The 18,710-nt window shown below is 24.4% G+C and overlaps 2 protein-coding genes across 2 annotated transcripts; one reads left to right on the top strand and one right to left on the bottom strand.

Annotated features, from left to right (window-relative positions):
• Nucleotides 1–14: 14 nt before the first annotated feature.
• Nucleotides 15–6,339, bottom strand: LOC132924199 (small glutamine-rich tetratricopeptide repeat-containing protein alpha). The gene is made up of 7 exons (XM_060988364.1): nt 6,115–6,339; nt 3,630–3,842; nt 3,236–3,354; nt 2,296–2,445; nt 1,301–1,537; nt 1,150–1,215; nt 15–953 (listed from the first exon to the last, which is right to left on the bottom strand). Exons 2-7 carry the CDS (start codon nt 3,840–3,842, stop codon nt 815–817), a joined length of 924 nt encoding a protein of 307 aa, XP_060844347.1. The 5' UTR covers nt 6,115–6,339; the 3' UTR covers nt 15–814.
• A 254-nt stretch (nt 6,340–6,593) lies between these two features.
• Nucleotides 6,594–16,871, top strand: LOC132924197 (pumilio homolog 3). Its single transcript, XM_060988362.1, has 12 exons — nt 6,594–6,754; nt 9,340–9,617; nt 9,678–9,892; nt 9,957–10,187; nt 10,254–10,462; nt 11,836–12,019; nt 12,081–12,209; nt 12,301–12,455; nt 13,831–13,976; nt 16,060–16,227; nt 16,294–16,384; nt 16,452–16,871. Exons 2-12 carry the CDS (start codon nt 9,353–9,355, stop codon nt 16,594–16,596), a joined length of 1,938 nt encoding a protein of 645 aa, XP_060844345.1. The 5' UTR covers nt 6,594–6,754; nt 9,340–9,352; the 3' UTR covers nt 16,597–16,871.
• The last annotated feature ends 1,839 nt before the right edge of the window (nt 16,872–18,710 follow it).

Below are 18,710 nucleotides of genomic sequence, written 5' to 3'. Positions count from 1 at the left end.
ATAAAATATTATAATATTGTTACATAAATATTATTATATTTGAATTTAAAAATGTATTACAAACATTAGACACTGGATATGTGTTAAATGTTACTGGGATTCAAATACAATACAAATGTTGAATATAAATAGTTACACATTTATGGAAGGGGCGTGGGAGAGATGATATCGTTAGATAAGGAATGAAAACAGTTCAAATAAAAGGGCACTATTAAAAAAAATGACCATTATTTTTAATATGTTTATATATGAATATACACTATATATATATATATGTATAAATACAGAATATGCAGACATAATTTTTAATTTTACTTAGATTTAATTTACTATGAAAACCATGGTCAAAATTATTGAATTGATAGTTGATACTGTACTTCAAAGAACTATTAAAGTTGCCAAACGTATGTGTGGTTATCAAAATCTATCACCATAAGTAATTGTAGAACATTCTCATACATCAAAAGTGCATGTGTTTATTAAATACAATATTAACTTAAAGCAAAGGTAAAGATAACTGGTAAAAATCAAATGAATTAAAGATTTGATAAAAAAAAAAACAGTAGTAAAAAATAGGTTAAATAGTTTTCAAATATCTTAACAACAGTTATTGTTATTTTGTATGTACTGTATTGCTTTATAGTAGGTGGGATCACTAACCACTTATATGTTTGACAACTTCTACTGACTAAAAATAATTAAACAACACCGATTAAATTAATTGAATTTAAAAAAAAAGGTAATCAATAATTATATATCAATGTTTATGAATAAGGAAAATAATTAAAGTTATTAAAGCTTATATTTTGTTAGTTTAAGGTTGAGGTTCATCATCGTGATATCCATTGTGTGGTGGTGGTTGTCCTTCGTTTTGAGCATTCTGAAATTGCATCCGTAATCCATCTAACAGATTAGGATTAGCTGTTTGTAGGCGAGTAACTATAGTTTGTCCACTACAAAACAAAATAATAATTATAAAAACAAATTTAAATTTATCTTTAATACCTATACACATTTTTATTTCTAGCTTTTTAATATTATATAAATTATTTGAAACAGAATTTATAGATAAATATATAATAGCACATAAACTACACTATAATAATAATGAACATACACATTTATTTCTAGTATTTAAAAAATACTCACACTTGCATCAGTCTATCTAGTCCTTCACTGCCAGAATTAGTTACATCTCCCAAAATGTTGTTTATCCTAAAAAACATATAGTAATGATTTTCATTTCTTAAATGTTAGCCTTTGGCAGTAATAAAATTATCTAGTAAAAACAATTGCATACACAGAAGAAACTTCTGGATTATCAGTCATGATACGTGCAGCGGTTTCCATTAAATTTGGAGTTGCCATGATAGGAGGGTCATTTGGTGATTGTGAAGATGCTCCAGAATTTGTTTGCAAGTTATTCAAAGTAAGCTGATAGTTCCGTTGATAACCCTGGTTATTAGGATCTAATTCACAAGCTTTTTTATAACATGACACTGCTTTGTGATAATCTTTCAAGTAAGAAAAAGCTAATCTAAAAAAATAAAATACTCATAAAGATTATTCTCTTAATAAGACAAAAAAATATTGATAACAATTATAATAATATTCTATGATTTAGTATCTTTATATTTAAATAAGTACTCAATAATACAATTAAACCTAAAAATTAGAAACCTTACAATAAAATACATCTATTCCATAAATATAATATATTATATTAAGTTAAAAGCCAAAATTACTTTGAATTTGTAAAGAGAAGCATCTAAAAAGGTACTAAATTGTAATATAAATTATATCAGTAGTTAAAACCGTATTTTCTAAAGTGGAATAGTGCTAATTTTTTTAAATTTAGTATGATAAACAATAATAATTTTGATAGCTATACAGAATACTAAGTAGTTATTAAATAACATTTTCTAACTGTACTGTACTAAGCATAGATTGATATAGCAAAAATAAGTTTAAAGATTGAATAAGAAAATTAATAAGTTAAACCGAAATGTATAACGAAGTTAATGTAATCATAGCTTAAACTTTTGAAGTTTAATTTTTAAAATGGGTTAAATTCATTTTTAAGACAAAAGCCACTTGAATTTTTTAACTGATATACAATAGACACTAAGTATAATTCTATTTAACTACCTTTTTAGTAACCTAATAAGTATTTGTGTTATATTAATAATATAATATGTAAAACAATAATTCAATCCAATATTCTATGGTTTTGTTATTATAATTAATTTTCAATGAATGTTGTTATTAAATATAATAAAGTAAAATTATAATCACCCCAAACGGCAATATGCTTTGCAATATGTCGGGTCAAGTTCAATTGCTTTCTGGCAATCCTCAATAGCATTATTGTACTTGCCAATAGCATTAAAGGCAGCAGCTCTGTTGCAATAATAAATTGGATTGAATGGATTTAATTTGATCGATCTGAAATTAAAATTAATATTGATAAAATAATTGTAATTAATTATAAAAAGTGTTAAAAATATAATGGTACATAAAAGTGCATCTTACATAAAAATGTATATTTTAAATAGTATACTTTTATTTGAATTATAGTTAAAAAGTATTAAATTATTATTTGTACATAAAAAATATCGAGTAGACATTTAATTATTTATATTTTAAATTATACTTCATTATTTACTTTAAATTTGTAAATTAATTATGTACTGAAATAAAACAAATTTTAAACAGTATGTAGTAGTTAATATTTAACCTTTACTGCACCCCCGGGTCCTGGTATCAGACCAGATTGTCAACATAGAAGAGAGTGCAGGTTCTCTCAATTAATAGAAATATTTTTAATAAAATTGTATTAACGGCCAAATGATTATTACCTATTATATTATAAATGATAAAACATTTTTTTTTATTCTATATTAAAGTAAATTGTGATAAACAATTAATTTACTTTTCATTTTAGTATAATACACAAATAAAAAATAAAAAAATTTTTTTTTGACATTTTATGATTATTACTAAGATATAGACATATTCAATGGAGCATGTTATATTAAAAAAAATTAAAAAAATGTATAATACATTAAAAATAGACTAAATAATTACCACCAGGTATCCCCACTCATCATTAAAAATGAAAAAGAACAATATTTATGAATATTAATATTTTTAAGTTATAAATTACTTTCTATTATTAAAATATTTAAAATATTAACCAAGAAGTTTATTATAATATATTATTATTTTAACATACATAGTATAAGCATCTATAGCCTTGTCATTATCTTGAACTTTCATGAAATCATTTCCATACTTCTTATAGTTTTCAGCTTCATCTTTATGAGCTTGACTTATTTCTGCCTTAATGTTTTCCTAAAATAAAATAATATAGTTCAATTAACATACTTGAACAATTAAATATAAATAATACAAATTATAGTTCATAAGAATATGAGAAATATTTAAATTAATATAATCATGATATAATCCACTAAATGAATATTTTAATTGCATACAAACATAAGCTATATTATATATATAATATAAATTAGTAATGAGATAAATATAATTTAAGACAATGTTTTAATTAATGAACTATGTAAATTTTATCTCATGTATACATATACAATCAATAATAAATTATTTACCTTATGTTCTTTAACTTTATAATAATCTTTCACAAGCTTTTCCAACTTAACGTCAACGCTATCTGATTCGGTTGGATTTAAATTATAGGCTGACTCAATGCACTGAACTGCTACTTCCATACTTTCCAATGATTCATCAGTGAAGCTACCATTGCTTAGTTGGGTTTTCAAATGGTTTACAATAAGTAGAGCCACCTTTTTTTTGTCTTCCATCTTGTAAAAATTAATACAAATAATATATTAGATATTACATTTGTTAAGCACTTACATAGTATATTAACACTTAGTTTAGTAATCCAGATACCACCTACTATGAATCTAATACAGTAAAACTTCCATTTTACAAAATTTTTTGTCTAACAAAATATTTTTAAGAACTATGACCTTCATTGTTAATGAATACGTAATTCTATTTAACGAATCCCATATTACAAATTTTTTTTGTGGCTTATTTGACTTTGTTACATAGAAGTTTCACTGTATAAGTTAACAATATTCATGATTCATTTCTTATTTTTATTTTAAAATGTCAAAACATTCGTAAAAATATTGCTGAATCATTAAAAAGTAAGTTATAAACATGATAAAAAAGGTGAAAAATAAATATACTAGCTTCTTGGTAGTAGCCATAAATTTACTAACCTTGCTATAAATAAACTAAAGATGTTAAACATTTTTTGCAATGAAAACTATAGTTTTTAGGTTATTAAATTTTTCACTAAAGGTTACGTCATATTTTATGTCTGTATATTTTATCAGTTTAGTTGAATGACACCCTTAGCAATAATACTCTACAGTAATTTTAACACTTCTATTTGTAACCCAACATTGATTTATTTCCAAGAATTTTAACTATAATTTATAATTGTGATAAAATTTATTACTAAGGTAAAGTGCATCTACATAAATTATAGGTTTTGTTAACCCATGGAAAACGACGTCTATAGAATCTTAAGTATATTAACTAATATCATTATTGCATATTACTCAGAAAAGTTATTAAATCATTAGTGTCAAACCGGATGGGTCACTTATCTATACAAAAAGTTCAATACTTTTTTGTTATCCCAAATACCACAAGTCTCAATTCCATTATCTCGACTACCTCCTCGAAGTCGTGACCAACATGAATTTTTCATTTATATAATTAATATAATACAGTAAAACCATTGAATAGCAAACATTCACAGGATTGACAAAATTGCCCGCTATTGGGAAAAAATCAATAAAATAATATGTATGTATTTATGTCTGAGAATTTAAATTTTATTGACTTTTAAAAAAATATTTTACTTAGGTTTATCATTAATTTATTACAATTATTTAGAAATTGAGATGTACAAAAATATATTATACAAAATAAGACTGGAGTTGAGTAACTAATGACAATAAACCTAAAATAAGTTTGTATTTCTTAGATAGCTGTCCGTTATTTAGACATATTTAAACACTTTGGACTAAACCTAAACCGGTCTGCGTTCGTTATTCAGAGGTGTCCGCTATTTAGAGGAGCATTATTCATTATTTTCAACGGGACTATGCCGGGACAGGAAATTGTGTTTGTTATTGAGAAGTGTCTGCTAATTAGAGGTATCCGTTAATAGAGGTTTCACTGTACCATGATTCATATACAAATCAAATGTTGTTTACAAAATTTAATGGACGTCATTTCTGCACTCCAGCAATATATAAAACAAGGTAAGTATTGTTAAAAAAGACAAACGACTATTTTCCATCCAATTACCAATACGCATATATCTTTTATTATTGACATGGATTAATATTACATTTCCAAAAAACTTCATTTTTCACGAAATATAATTTTTTTTTAAGACCATTTTTACATTGACAGTGTCTTGGAAGTAATGCCTTCTCTTGAAAAATTCAACATCTTTTTCATAATTCGGTAAATTCCAAAGATTCATAATAATAAATACTAGATAATAACTAAAATAATAAATTTGAATGTCAGTTAGATATAACTAATATTATCATTTAATAGTGCTGACGACAAAGATTGACTGAAGACGACGGTCGTCAATATGTGTAGTCTAGATAATAGATAATAGAATTAGACTAGCAGTAGTCGCGGCATCGGCCAGTGGTCAGGATAACAGAAAAGTACCAAAGTCTTCTTATCCATTAAAGCTGTACTCATACATTGACTTGAATATTTCTTCACCGACCCTGTTAAGAAGTCTGTGGACGCGAAGATCTGGTATATTTAATAGCATCAAAATAATATGATTAAGACTTATGATAAAAGCATTAAACGGCTACATCTTATAGACTACATCTAACAATGACTAGATTAATGTTTTAAAAATATTGTTTACATCTAAGGAAAAAGATATTCGGAAAACCGAAATATTTTCGAAAGTATTGACGTGACGACAGAGACGCGATAAAATCAAGAAATACTAATAACATAATGGCGTGTCATTTACACTGCACGTAAACACGTATAAAATCGAATTCAACATACCTTACACGATGGATTATTCGCAATCTTTAATCTTTCTCACTGAACTAGTATAACAATATATAATGGTAATATAATGCCGTTTAATCGTTCGAATGCCGTACCTTGTTATATAAGTATTACGGTTTATTAGCGAGTAGCATTTTGTCAAAAATAAAAATGGCCAAGCACTAGGCAGTCCACAAACCCGGAATGACTCGGTGCGTTTGCTATGATAACGAGTTGTGTTAGTAGGTACATGAAGTGACGTATTTGTTAATAATAATAATAGTAATAATAATAACACATTTTGTAAAAATCGACAAACCACAGAACAAACGAAGTTCGACCACGTATCTACGACCAATACGATTGGTAGTGGTCACGTCCGGTATGCTGAAATGCTGAATCATTATCACGGTTTCTTATCAAACCGTTTTTATGATAAACACAAAAAACGAAACGACAAAATGTCACAAAACACGTTGTGGTCCGTGTTTCTTACTTTATCTATATTATCCAATATCCATATCCACATGGTCGGCTCTATTTATTCGAGAGAATAAATATTTTTGTTACTGTAATACTGGATTCCTTGCACTTGCCGTTCTTTTCATCACTTTTCATCGTCCGATTGCAAACCAAACTACGCTTCGATTTTCAGGTAAGAACCGTATAAATTTACGTACATTGGTGAATTCGTTAACTTTAAATTCTGATAAACTACAGGTTTTAAAATGTTATACTTGAAGATATTTGTAGATATTTACGATCTGTATAGGCATGAACTAACCAAGCTAACCATTGAAATATTGGTAGTTTGTGGAAGGCTCAAGGCACTGTAGCATACTGTCATGAACTCGTTCCAGTACTCTCATGACCGTATTTGGGTACTTTTTTTGTGCTATTTTTTCTCTTCGCTGTTTGTTGAAATATTCTTTGGATTAAGTCTTGCATATATTATGTGTACAGCAGAATCGATTGCATATTTTGTATGCAGCTGAATACTTTTCCAATCTATGTTGTTGTTAGACGTTTGTCCGTTTTATCTTAACATAAACTACTGGTTAAAGATGGTTTGAATTGGTATCATATCCAAGCAATCTAATACAATTTATCCGAGTGTTTTCAGTTTTGTATGCATTACAAATTACAAGTTTAATTATCTCATTAAAAATGTGATTAAGTACTTCTCATTTTACAATTTAAAATTTCAATTAACACTTCACTTTCCACCAAACCATCTACATAAATTTCTAAATGATGTTTTTGTAATGTATTTGTATTGCATAGAACAGTTATCTTTTTAATAGACTTGTTTTATCAAGCGCAATCATTTGAATTAGGTAAAACCACTTATATATTTCTAAAGTGTTACCGAGAATCAGCTTTATTTGTTTATTTATTTATGTTAACTTTTTTTGTTTTCTTGTGTTAACTATGTATACAGAAAAAATAATTAATTATTAATTTATTATACAGATGTATTTTGGTATTGTATGATTAGTTTTAGTTTTATTTACAATTATGAACTGTTAGAATTACATTCATTATAATTTCTATAAAATAGAAAATAACATATTTATTTATTGTTACGGGGTAATTTTAGATTGTTAAAGCACGCAGTAGAAACAATAGCAAATATAACTTTAAAAAAAATACTAAGATCTTATTTTTTAACAGGTTTGAATAGTTCTTTTTTCTGAACATTTTTCTGTTTGAGTCAACATTTATGGTTTATTACTTTATTAAATATGGAACTGACATTTAAAGTTAAGTTAATTCCTTAATAGGTAGTTTGAATTGAAGTAGTTGGAATAAATTTCATTTACTTGAACTAAATTGTTTTTATAACATTCATTAATCATTTAATGCAATTGCATCTTTTTATAAAATTAAATCTGAAATCTTTGATCTAATAAATACTTATATAAATAATAAAATTAATAATAAAAAAAACTGTAATATAATGTAAAATTGTATTATATAATATAATAAATACCATATTCATTTGATATCATAAATAAATCAAAATAATTATAATTATTTATAGTTAATACAATTACATTGTCATGAAGTCGAAATAGACATCGTTGAATTACCATTTTACTAAAATGTCCCATTCCCACAACTAATATACATGGAAATACTCCTATAGAACCTATAAATATATTTTTTTCCACTTGAACTGTAATTTATTTAATCAATAGTTAATTAGCAAAATTTATAATTTATTGTGCAACAAACGTTATTTAAAATTGAAACAATTTTTAATTATTTATAATTAGAAATTTTAATAGATAATATTTTAGAATATTCTAGTTCCTTAAAATGTACTTATAATCATTTTTCACTGTAAATAATTGTACATCTAATAGTGATGAATCCATAATTGTATTACTATTATTATTATTTAATTATCATTAAAAAATAAAGTTTTCATTGCTAGTATCTAAAAACATATTATAGTAATATAGTGTTATATTGTTGGCATTTTTTATAGTTGCTGTTTATGATATAACCAGTAGCTTATTGCTTATAATAAAGTAATATTTTTTATTATTAATACATATTTTTATATTTGCTTTGTGCATTAAGTGTGCACAATTTTGTTTATTTCAATTAAAATAAGTTTATATCTATAATTAAGGTTTTACTTAAATGACAAAACTTTTGTTATTAAATTTACTCCATTGAATTCAGTAAATATGAAACATATTATTATTATGTTGAGAATCAGTGAATGGAAAACAAATTGACATTTTTTTTCCTAATGGGGAAAATAAAGTTTTTAAGTTTTTTTACAGTTTAAACTGTAAGGATATTGTTCCTACGTATGTTGACTCAATTTTGCTAGCGCATAACATAGAAAGTGTTGTGTCGAGAAGAATCCATTTTACTTTGTTATTTTTAATATTAGAGTAAATTAACTTTAAATTAAATTTAAAGATAAGATTTAGAGTGATTTTTTTATATTTTATTATAATAACTTTTTTCAAAATTAAAATATCAAAGAGGCTTGTAAGGTGTCCTAGATTCATATTTTTAAATTTGTTAATAGGTCAAACACTTAGCCATAATAGAGTAAAATGGATTCTTCTCGAGGTTTTTATAAACAGATGTTTATATTGAGTTTTGTACTATAATAAAATTTGTTCTCTACTTATTTTATATTTGTTCAGATATGAAATTGACAAAAAGTAAAATATTTATTAACTATTAAGATTTGATTAATTTATTATTTTTTAGTCTCAAAAAAAAAATGACAATGAAACGAACTTCAACAAAAAAAAATATTGGAAAAAAGCAAAAACTAAATACTGAAGATACAATTGACTATACTAAATCATTAACATCTGAAGATGCTGAAACAATTGAACCAGGATTTGAAGAATTAGATAATGTTGATAATCCTGTACAAACAAAAACTGAAATAAAAACTCAAGCCAATAAGAAAAAAGTACCTAAAACTGACAAAGAAAATAAATCATCCAAGAAAATTAAAGGAAAACCAAATACTAAAAATGGTGAGTATATTTTAGTGTTATTTTTTAAATTTGTATTTGTCTCATTATTATTCCTTATAGATGATAAGCCTACTGAAAAACCTAATTGGAAAGAGTTTAAAAAGGAAAAACAAGAACTTCGACTTAAACGTAAAACACAAAAATGTCCATTTTATGAAGCTGTTGTGAAAGCTAAGAAGCTCTGGGAAAGTGTGCGTCGTGATGATTGTCCTAAAGATAAAAAAGAAACCTTATTGAATGAACTTTTTAAATTCTCCAAATCTCATTTAGAAACAGTAAGATCAATATTTTTTAAATTTAAGTTTTAGATTTTATAGACGTTTATTTATGATTTTATAGATGGTTTTTTCACATGACACTGCTCGTATAGTTCAATGGATGTTGAAACTAGGAACACCGGAGATTCGTTCACAAGTCATAAATGAACTAATAAAACATGTTCCAAAAATGTTACTTTCTAAGTATGCTTGCTTATGTGTAAAAAATATGTTGAAACAAGGTGATGCAGAACAACGTAAAATTATAATTAATTCCTTGAAAGGAAAAGTCTATACATATACATTACATACAGTAAGTATACATGTAACAAATAAATACTGTTAAACATATTTTAATTTTGAAAAAATGATTTATTAGAACTCCGCTAAGATCATGGATTTGATTTATACGACTTATGCAACACCAGAACAGCAGAACACAATGATGCATGAGTTATACGGTGCATCTAGTATCTTATGTGAATCACCCAATGTATTATCATTTGCTGAAGTATTGAAAAATTCGCCCAACACGAAGGACATTATACTTGCAAAGACAAAAGATCACATTAGGAAATTTGTTTTAAAGTAATTATTATCAAAAGTTTAACAAAATTATTTCATAAAATACATATGTTGACAAATTAAAAAAGTAGTTAAATGAAAAATGAATCAAATGGTTTCAGAAGTTATATCAGATAATTAAAATATTTGGTCTGGCAGTATAAAATAAGTATATGTTTATAGAAAACAGCCAGGAACGAATACTAGTAGGATTCAAAGCTAGGCAAGATTAGAAGTTTTTTAATTTTGTTATGTTAGCAAATTAAGTTAACAAATACCATTGATTAATATCAGTTAATAAGTTAAGATAATTTTAAAAAAAAAATCGCATTAAGTTGCAAAATGATAATTCCAGTTATTTTATATTTGCATAATGAATGTGGACATATATTATGTATATATTTTGAAACATGTATTCATAGAACTCATATTTTAGACTGGGGTTGGAGAATAATTTAATTGTATTCATTAACATTTATAATATATAAGATAATTAATAAATAACTCAAATATTTATTTTGCATTATAAACATATAATTTATGGATAATAATACAATCACATTATGTGTGATCTATTCAATTTATTCACATATTATTTCTAGAGTAAATGTTGAAACAGACAACTACTATAGTTTATTTAAAATACCTAACAATAAGTAGCTTAATAGTTGTTCACAATAAGAACTAAGTAGTGAATACTAAATAATACTGCTGCAGTATAATAATTATGAAATGAAAAACTGGGAAAATGTATAATACAACATATTATAATATATAGGTACTTTAAATTCTATACAATTCACGATAATCATATTTTTAATTATTACCTAAGTGTTATGAATATTATTTGTGAGCATGTTGGTATGAAAGTCTTTATTTGGATGATTAATGTTTCCCCTATATTATTAGTAATTAATTCAAAGAATTAGTCTTGAGATAATATTGTTAATCAATTAATATAAATATAACCTTTTTAAAAAAAACCTAAAAAATATTATTTTCTGTATTTTAGGAACTTATAATTATAAACTGTAAAAAATGTTTAATTTTCTTGTTTAATAAACAATTTTTTTAATTGAATACTATGAAAATTCATTATTATATTTATAATTCATAATTATTAAGTTAAATTGGAAACAAATTATATATTGATTTTTAATTTATGTGAAGGCAAATGAGTTAAACTTAAATTAAATAGAACATTAAATGTTAATTTAATAAGTTGAACTTAACCTAACTTTTAACGTATTAATTAATTAATATGTAGCATCAATATAAATATTAATTAATATTTCTACAATTATTATGCATATAATGTTAATTAATTGATTTAAATTTAATACCCTCGATAGATCTAATATAATTGTATATTAATATTGCATGATATGTAATTTTAGACAAAAGACTTCTATGCAGACAACATTAGTTCATAATTTAATATATGAATACATTTTATATACTTCTGGAAAGGACTGTGATGAACTATTCACTTCACTTAAAGAATTTCCAATAGAACTATTTTATACATCAAAAAGTGGTTGTCTTCTTGCTATGTACATTATATGGTCTGCAAACTCTAAGGTAAAATAAATTTAAAAAAATATAATTTTTCTTAGATTATAAATGGCAATATTATTTTTAGGAAAAAAAGGCCATATTAAAACAAATCAAGACTACTGCGTCTACACGTGATTTGGCTACATCAGAATATGGATATTTAATTTTATTAGCTCTTTTCGATTCTGTTGATGACACAGTTCTAGTAAAAAAGGTAAAATCTGATATTTCTTTTAAGTCTTAAAATAATATTTATGAAATCATTTAAACACTTTATACTAAATTCAACTACTTTTTGGTTTCAGACAATTATTCCTGAAATTTTAAATAATATTGATACAATCGCAACTGATGAATATGGCCGCAGGGTTATATTATCATTGGTTGCTTGGAGAGATTCTTCATACTTTCATCCTCGGGATATTGAACTATTAAAAAAAGGAGAACCAATGAAAGAATGGTAATATTTTATCAATAACTAGCTGTACCCATGCACTTTGTTATCTGTACAAAATGTTAATGTTAACATTTAGCATGGGGATAAAAATAATATTTGGTGTATAAATGATATTTCCGACATATCAACTTGACATAAATGTTCTCCTAACATTTCATTTTTTCAATCGATTAACTGATTATGTATCATTTGTTAAAAATAATTTGTTGTAGGGGCGTATTTAGAAATATTTTATGGGGGGGGGGCAACTTTAAAAAGCTCAAATTTGCAAACATGGGGTAGAGTTGTAAAATATCGCATATAATAAAAAAAAGTATAAAATACGGTGAATGGGGGGGAGGGGGACATTTTTGTATATAGAGATTATGATATTTATGAAACATAATTAAATTATGATTGTAACTTTATTTACATTTATTATTTCCTTGGAAAATAAATATAAGCATTATTTAGTTAAACTATACTGGTATTATTAACATACATGCATAACATACAGTATAGCTAATTTACATTTAGTAGAACACAATGTGTGTGATTAGCTTAAGTATTATAGTGAATTAACCTATTATTAAAGTTAAAGGTAAAAATATCATGTGTACTTAAGCATTGGCTTAAAAATTAAAACATTTAAAAAAGCTTATGCTTAAGCACAGATGTTATTAATTTTGATAGTAGGTCATTTTACTCCAATATTAAAACTAACAATACACAATTAGTTCTATTAGACACAATTTTGTTATGTTGTATGTTTGTAAGATGATGTCAGTATACGTGAGTTTAGCGTCCTTTTATCTTAGATTTAATAAATTAAACTTATACTAATTGTTTTTTATATAAATATTTTCCTAACATAAAAGTACATAATTTAGGGACTATACATTTATTTATTTATAATTATATTTAATAATTAGGTTTCATTATATAATTCGGCATTTTTTTTATGTCTTATTATTTTAATGTAATTCTTTTTATGTGTTTATTATAAATATTTATTTTGTACTAGTTAATTGTTTCACTTCATAGAAAATTAATGCAATGCAGTTTTTAAAAAGTAAATAAATAAAACAATTTAGTTTAATACTGTTTTACATTAATTTGGTACAACAGTTATTATAGTAAAATTTTTTATAATTAATACAATCTGATTTCATCTCTTCTATTTAAAAAAATGTTTTTCTTCACTAAAAACATTGTCACTGTATTTCATTTTACTTCTTAATATGTTTGAAAATGAACTGATTTATTTGTTTATACAGTGAATTCTGCTTAATGTGCCCACATTAGGCGGAATCCACTGTATTTAAAATTTAAAAAAAATTCTTTTAATATTGTCTACTAACTCAGTATTTTAATTTTGTTTTATTTTTAATATTAACAGCAAAAAAGATGATGATGTGCGAGTAAAAGAACTCTTAAATGCCGTTTCCGATCGTTTTCTACAGCACATACAAGATAATCCAAACTTTTGGTTAAGTAGTGGGTCAATTGCAATGGTGTTACTAGGAATCCTAAAATCAGGCAGTGGTAATTTTTTAGTTCATTTATTAAGTAATCAAATAAATGTGGATTGTATATTTTTATAAATCATGGTTATCTACTCAGGTTATATAACATAACTTTTACTAGTGATCATTCATGGTATGTATACTATTAGCGCAATTAGTCATTAATTCTACTGTTTACTCATGAAATGTACAGCGATTCATTGATACTCGTTGAATATGTTTTCTTTTTATAATTATTATTTACAAATATTAATTATTGAATAATTTATAATTAATTATTTTAAAGTTCTGTGTAAGTTGTACAATCTGGTTACAAAATTAACCTTATTTTGGCTTATTTTAACAAGGCTTTGACATAATAATTTTTGTTATGAATAATTTAGTTTTTAGCATATTATGTTCAAATTTAAATTTAATTAATAGTAAATTTGTTAAATATAAAGATTTAAATGGAATAGATATAAAAATCTTTTGTTATGATATTTACTTTTTCAAATATATAGTACTAACTTTATAAATTAGCTGCAAGCTTTTGAAAATAAATATATAAAGTATAATCAATCTGACTTTACTCATTAAATATTATTTTTCTGATCATATTAAAAATATATATATTAAAGAAATCCTAAAAATGTCATAAGTCATAACATTCTTCTCAAACTTTGTCAATCATTACAATATTACATGTGCAGAAAAATTGTTTTAAAAAATGATAAAGATCATTGCAATGACTAAATATTCCATAATTACTAATACTAATCAATTATTTTTTTAATTAAAAATATATGGGATCAATAATAACATATTTTATATAATCAGAAAGTTTATTTCAATAAATGAAATTTGTTTATGATATTATAATTATATAATTTTCTATGAAAATAGTTTTTTAGTTCTAGAATTTTCATAAAATATGTGCTCTAGGAAAACCAAGTGCCTTATTACAACACTTGAATTAAATTAACTTATTGTTTTCTTTATAAACATAACTTCAAACTTAAAAGTAAAATATATTAGTCATTTTTATAACCAATTATTAATTAATTATTATTCGAGTAAATTTAAAATTATAATAATTGTTGAAAATAAAAATCAATAATTCACAATGGTATACATATTAAAAGCAGGCCAATGACTACTGGCGCTATTAGTTTACCAATACACCGTTTATAACACCCAGTTGGCCATATAGTTGAATAGTGCATCTTCCAACTTGATTACATAACCATGGTACAAATACATAATATGCACATTTTATTATTATATTTGAAGGATATACAAAACATTTATTGATTTATTAAGTGTGGCTAAATGGGTAATTGGATACAGTTAAATATTAAATTTTGAATAGTTGATTAGTTTTTATTTTTGCATCCATGTATTTATGGTTTTTGTTACAACCAATTATTATTTGTCATTTATTTTAATCTAGTAATTAGTAGATCTATTTATTATCTATAGTATAGATATAAAACTCAAAATAGATAACTATTTCATAATATCAAAAACTGATGTTGGCCACCATTTTTCAATGTTTACTTAGTTATCGTATCAATATCGTTTGATAACATGATGGTATCTATTAAAAATTGAGTGCGATTTGAATTTTGAAATAATGAGACGTATAGTTATAAACATTAAATTTTGATTTTTTGACAGCTTAAAATATTTATTTTAAACAATTTTTAAGTTTCTTACATTTTCACTTTAATTATGCCTTTTATTTGTTAACATAGCTGTTAAACATTTTAAATTTAAAAAACCATAAAAAAAAAAGTCAGTAAAGTACAAAATAGTTCTTGAATATTTTAAAAGTATTTGTTACAATTAAAAGCAATTTAGCTTCAGAGTGGTGACAACTACTATTATTATATATATATTTGTGATTATACATTAGTCTATACTTGACAAAATAATAATAATAGCACATTTGCTGTCAAGACATGATCTACCATTGTATATAATGTTGACACTCTAATTTTTTTAGTGCAATTCTTGTCTATAGATATTTGTATAAGGGTTTTTGTTTTATTTGATCGAAGATCATTATTATTTTTTTTTTAATTTAATTTATTAACATTCAATTTTTATTTGTTTTTTAGGAGAAAAATTGAAAGAAGCAATGACATCTATAGCAAACTATTTAATTGATCCTAGCAATAAAATAGAAGATAAAGATGTAAAAGTTCCTGTGTATGAACACTCTGGTCTTCATATGGTATTAAGGAAGATAATAGGTCATGATAAGAGTTTAGTGGAAAATAACGAAAGTATGACACATTTTATAGTTAATTTTTTTTTAAAATAATATATAATTATTTTTTTAATTTTTTTAGCTACATTTTCTGAAATATTGTCATCTATAATTACTACTGACACATTAAAATCATGGGTTCAATGTAACCGTGCCTGTTTTTTACTTATTGCGTGAGTAATAACATAATAAATTAATAATATTAGAAATTTATATTTATTATATATTAAAATATTTCAGAATGATTGAATCCGAAGTCCAGTTGGCTTTAGAAAATATAAAATCATTGATGTCAACAACAATGATGAATTTGTTAAAGAAACAAACATTTTCTGGGGCTAAAGTTTTAGTGACTAAGTTAAACTCCAAAGCGGCCAAGGAATAATTTATTTATTGAAAAATGTTTTAATTTTAGACATTAAACAATTAAAAAAGTGTGTTTAATACTTACAAGAGATAGAGATATCTATTTTTATAGATACAGAATTAATTATCTCTTTTTCCTATTATCTGCAATTTGTATCCACAATAAAAACAATTTTTTTGGTGGATATTCAATGTTTATTGCTGCATTTTTATCTTTGTTATAAATGTTTTTTTAAAGATACTGTATACATGTCAGACAACTTTTGAACAATAAAAAATTGACATGAAGTATTACATCCATATTTTTGTTAATGGTTTGATATATCATCTATTTTTTTTACAGTTTTTAATTTAAATAAAAACTGGTCAATCAAAATACATTAGTTAGTTGACTTTATCTAATTTACACTTTAATACATTTCACTGACATAAATAATTATTCACACTTTTTAAGTACACATGTTAATTAAAGATATCTTAAAAGATTATGATTAATTTCTTAAAATAACTACTTACCTAACAGATTTTTAATTAGATCTACCATCTAAAAAGGCACAACTAAAAAAATAACATATTTAAAAACTCACAAACCAAAAAAAAAAACCTACTAATTTTCTTAAGGTAAAACTTGTTTTTAGGGAAATTATCAAAGGTGTAATACAATAGAAAAATTTGTCTAGGAAAGTTAACTATTTAATTTTTTAGGGGAGTTTATAAGTGACCAAAAATATTACTAATAACTACTTTAACAGCAATAATTTAATATATGCTTGGTAATACTAATTTAGGCTAACTGGCCGTCTAAGGTTATAACCGTTTTTTGTATGCAAGGATTTAGAATTTTATCAATATCAACTTGTTCTTCAAGATTTTTATTCGACACCTTCTGTACTGTAATGAGTAGGGTGATAACCTACTTTCCATATCTTAATTTTTACTTTTGAATAAACTAACTTATGAGGGAACCTTATGCCATATTTTAAAACCTTAAGGGATAAAATTAAAAGTCATGAATTGTAAACTACAAAATTGTTAGAAAAATGTTGGGGATTTAGATGAATTTTGTAAAAGTGTTTTGAATGATTAAAAAAAGAAATTGTAGCTATGTATTTTTGACATACAGTAATAAGGAGCTGTGTATTTAATTTTCAAAGTTTTGGACCCAGTGATTAATGTTATCAATATTTCAAAATATAAAAACTACATTATTAAAATGACAAATAACAAATTACAAGTGCCATGTATCAATAATTAATAAGAACGTGTTGGTAAATATATAAAATCAGTAAATAAGACATTTATCTGCACCAACGAACACAAATTTATAAGTGAATGAATAAATTGTTTACAATAGGATAACTGTCTAGCATAGAAAAAGACCTGTTCTTGTCATTGGAAAAAAATAATGGCATTTAAATTTGTGTGTATTCTTGTGCTTATTATCGGATTCATTTGAAAATATAACAATACTAACAAAATTGTCTACAATACCAGTTAAATTACTATAATCATTATTGTTACCCAGACTGAAATATTTTGCTACAGCAATAATACATGTATTTTGTAATTGTTGTTAATCATGTTTAAGTGATTTTGATAATCATCAAAGTTTATGAGTAAAGTGAAAACCACTAGCCAAAATTGCTTCAATATAATATTTGGTAATAAGTTAAAAAATGATTTAAAGCATTTTCGGATTCAATCAGACAATTACAACACTCATTTAGGCGATGATAATGAAAATGTCTTTCTTTTAATGCTTCTAACCTTGCTTTTATATGTTATTTATTAACACCCAGTGACCAGTAGATATAATGTATAGATATTTAAAGTTATTTCAGTATACTACAAAGATAGGTAACAAGGAGCAACAAAATAAAATATTTATTAGAATACTTAGAGCAGTTAGAGCTAAAGACTATACGATACAATTATTTTTCTTACAATGTTTTAACTCCGATAGAGAATAAAAAAATCATCTAAATTATTAAATTTATTACCTTGAGTTCACATTCAGTTAACTAGTGCGAAGAAACAATACTTATTATTGTTGGTGGTAGGATTATAAAATGTGGACATTTATGATTTATCTTTAAGCTTTGTTTGGGAATTTTTTTTTATGTTAACTCCAGA

Source organism: Rhopalosiphum padi, chromosome 3, assembly GCF_020882245.1.
Source record: "Rhopalosiphum padi isolate XX-2018 chromosome 3, ASM2088224v1, whole genome shotgun sequence".
Taxonomy (NCBI): Eukaryota; Metazoa; Arthropoda; class Insecta; order Hemiptera; family Aphididae; genus Rhopalosiphum; species Rhopalosiphum padi.
This window is presented reverse-complemented; position numbering and strand designations above follow the sequence as displayed.

Coding starts and splice junctions, on each gene's coding strand:
- LOC132924199 (XM_060988364.1), bottom strand. CDS start 3,842: ATGGAAGACAAAAAAAAGGTGGCTCTACTTATTGTAAACCATTTGAAA. Junction 2,446..3,235: donor GCTATAGATGCTTATACTAT/GTATGTTAAAAT, acceptor TTTTAATTTCAG/ATCGATCAAATTAAATCCAT. Junction 1,538..2,295: donor AAAGCATATTGCCGTTTGGG/GTGATTATAATT, acceptor TTATTTTTTTAG/ATTAGCTTTTTCTTACTTGA.
- LOC132924197 (XM_060988362.1), top strand. CDS start 9,353: ATGACAATGAAACGAACTTCAACAAAAAAAAATATTGGAAAAAAGCAA. Junction 10,188..10,253: donor ATACATATACATTACATACA/GTAAGTATACAT, acceptor ATGATTTATTAG/AACTCCGCTAAGATCATGGA. Junction 16,385..16,451: donor GCCTGTTTTTTACTTATTGC/GTGAGTAATAAC, acceptor AAAATATTTCAG/AATGATTGAATCCGAAGTCC.